Source organism: Tasmannia lanceolata, unplaced genomic scaffold (assembly GCF_043159265.1).
Source record: "Tasmannia lanceolata isolate RefF3 unplaced genomic scaffold, GAP_Taslan_0.1 ptg000018l, whole genome shotgun sequence".
In the NCBI taxonomy this organism is placed as follows: domain Eukaryota; kingdom Viridiplantae; phylum Streptophyta; class Magnoliopsida; order Canellales; family Winteraceae; genus Tasmannia; species Tasmannia lanceolata.
Window position 1 is genome coordinate 26043072 of NW_027518695.1, and position 1457 is coordinate 26044528.

The 1457-nt window shown below is 41.1% G+C and overlaps 1 protein-coding gene across 1 annotated transcript; it reads left to right on the plus strand.

Annotated features, from left to right (window-relative positions):
• The first annotated feature begins 237 nt into the window (after window positions 1-237).
• Window positions 238-1068, plus strand: LOC143850227 (uncharacterized). Its single transcript, XM_077359492.1, has one exon. It carries the CDS (start codon window positions 238-240, stop codon window positions 1066-1068), a length of 831 nt encoding a protein of 276 aa, XP_077215607.1.
• The last annotated feature ends 389 nt before the right edge of the window (window positions 1069-1457 follow it).

A 1457-nucleotide genomic window follows, 5' to 3' on the forward strand; every position in this document is an offset into this window, starting at 1 on the left:
GTTTCAATAATGCACTCCCCTTCTGCCTTTTTTAGAATTTACACAAGGATTAATTTTTCGGGACTTGGGTTGGATTTAAGACGCTCGCTCGACTTTAGAATTTTATTCGATTTTTGAAAATCAGGGTTCAGTCAAAATGGGATGTCTACACACCTCAAAGCAACACATCAGTCCATAAATGCTAATCAATTTAGTTTGCTAGCATCAAAACAAGAGGGTAAGGTGAATGATTAACCCATGGGAACCCTTGGGCTTACAATAACCATAAGCTATGCGAAGGCTTTCAATGCGAAGGTCAATATACACGAAATAATGTGTGGAAATGCCGAGGAGTCTTACCGCATCCTTCCTACATATGCTCAAGAGATAGAGAGATGCAATCCTGGCACCATTATGCGTGTATATCGAAGTCGGGAGCTATGGAGGGGTGAAGATCTTACATTTGGTCGTTTATTTTGGTCATTCGGCCCTAGCATACGCGCCTTCAGTCGAACAATTAGACCACTGATAGTAATTGATGGGACACATTTGCGAAGCAAGTATAAAGGGATTTTATTGGCTGCGACTGCAGTAGATGGTGACGGTGGATTATTTTCGTTAGCATATGCAGTGGTTGAGAATGAGATGTATGAGAGTTGGCTATGGTTTCTTCGTTTACTTTGCCAGAGGGTGATGACAGTAGAAAAAAACAACAACGAATTCACGATTTGCTCTGATCAGACGAAGCATTGTCGGGATCATACCAGGATCATAACAAGCTACTGTATTCGTCACCTCAATGCCAATTTTCTGAAGACCTTTAAGAGTCAAATACTTTGTAAACTATTTTCGAGAGCCACATATGCTTTAAGGGAGAGAGACTATAAGGAGACGATGGAATGTATTAAAGCGAATAATGCAAAAGCAGAGAAATGGATCTCTGAGATTCCTAAAGAAAACTGGGCTAATATATACTTTAAAGGGGCTAGGTGGAATATGTTGACAACTAATACAGCGGAGTCCTTCAACAACGTATTAAAGGGCGCACGAGAGTTACTGATCGCAGCTCTAGTCGATCACACTAGATGAAAAGTACAAGACTACTTCCAGCTTCGCCGTAAGACTGCTTCTGAATGGAAAACGCATTTGACCCATAGTGCAGAAAAATGGTTAGATAGATCATGTCTGTATGGCAGTAAGTTTACACCCCGGCCGTGTAGTTGGAATGAATATGAAGTGATATCATCAACTAATACGGATCGTGTGGACTTAGAGAAGAAAACGTGTATGTGTGGTCTTTTTCAAATGATGGGATTGCCGTGTAGGCATGCCATAGCAGCCATGAGAGTAAACAAGCTGGACAAATATAGGTACTGCCAGGATTGGTTTTTGGCTTCAACTTATCAGACTACATATGAGGAGGTGATTCACCCTATTTTAGATCGAACACAATGGCTGGAGCCATCCAATGTTTTAGA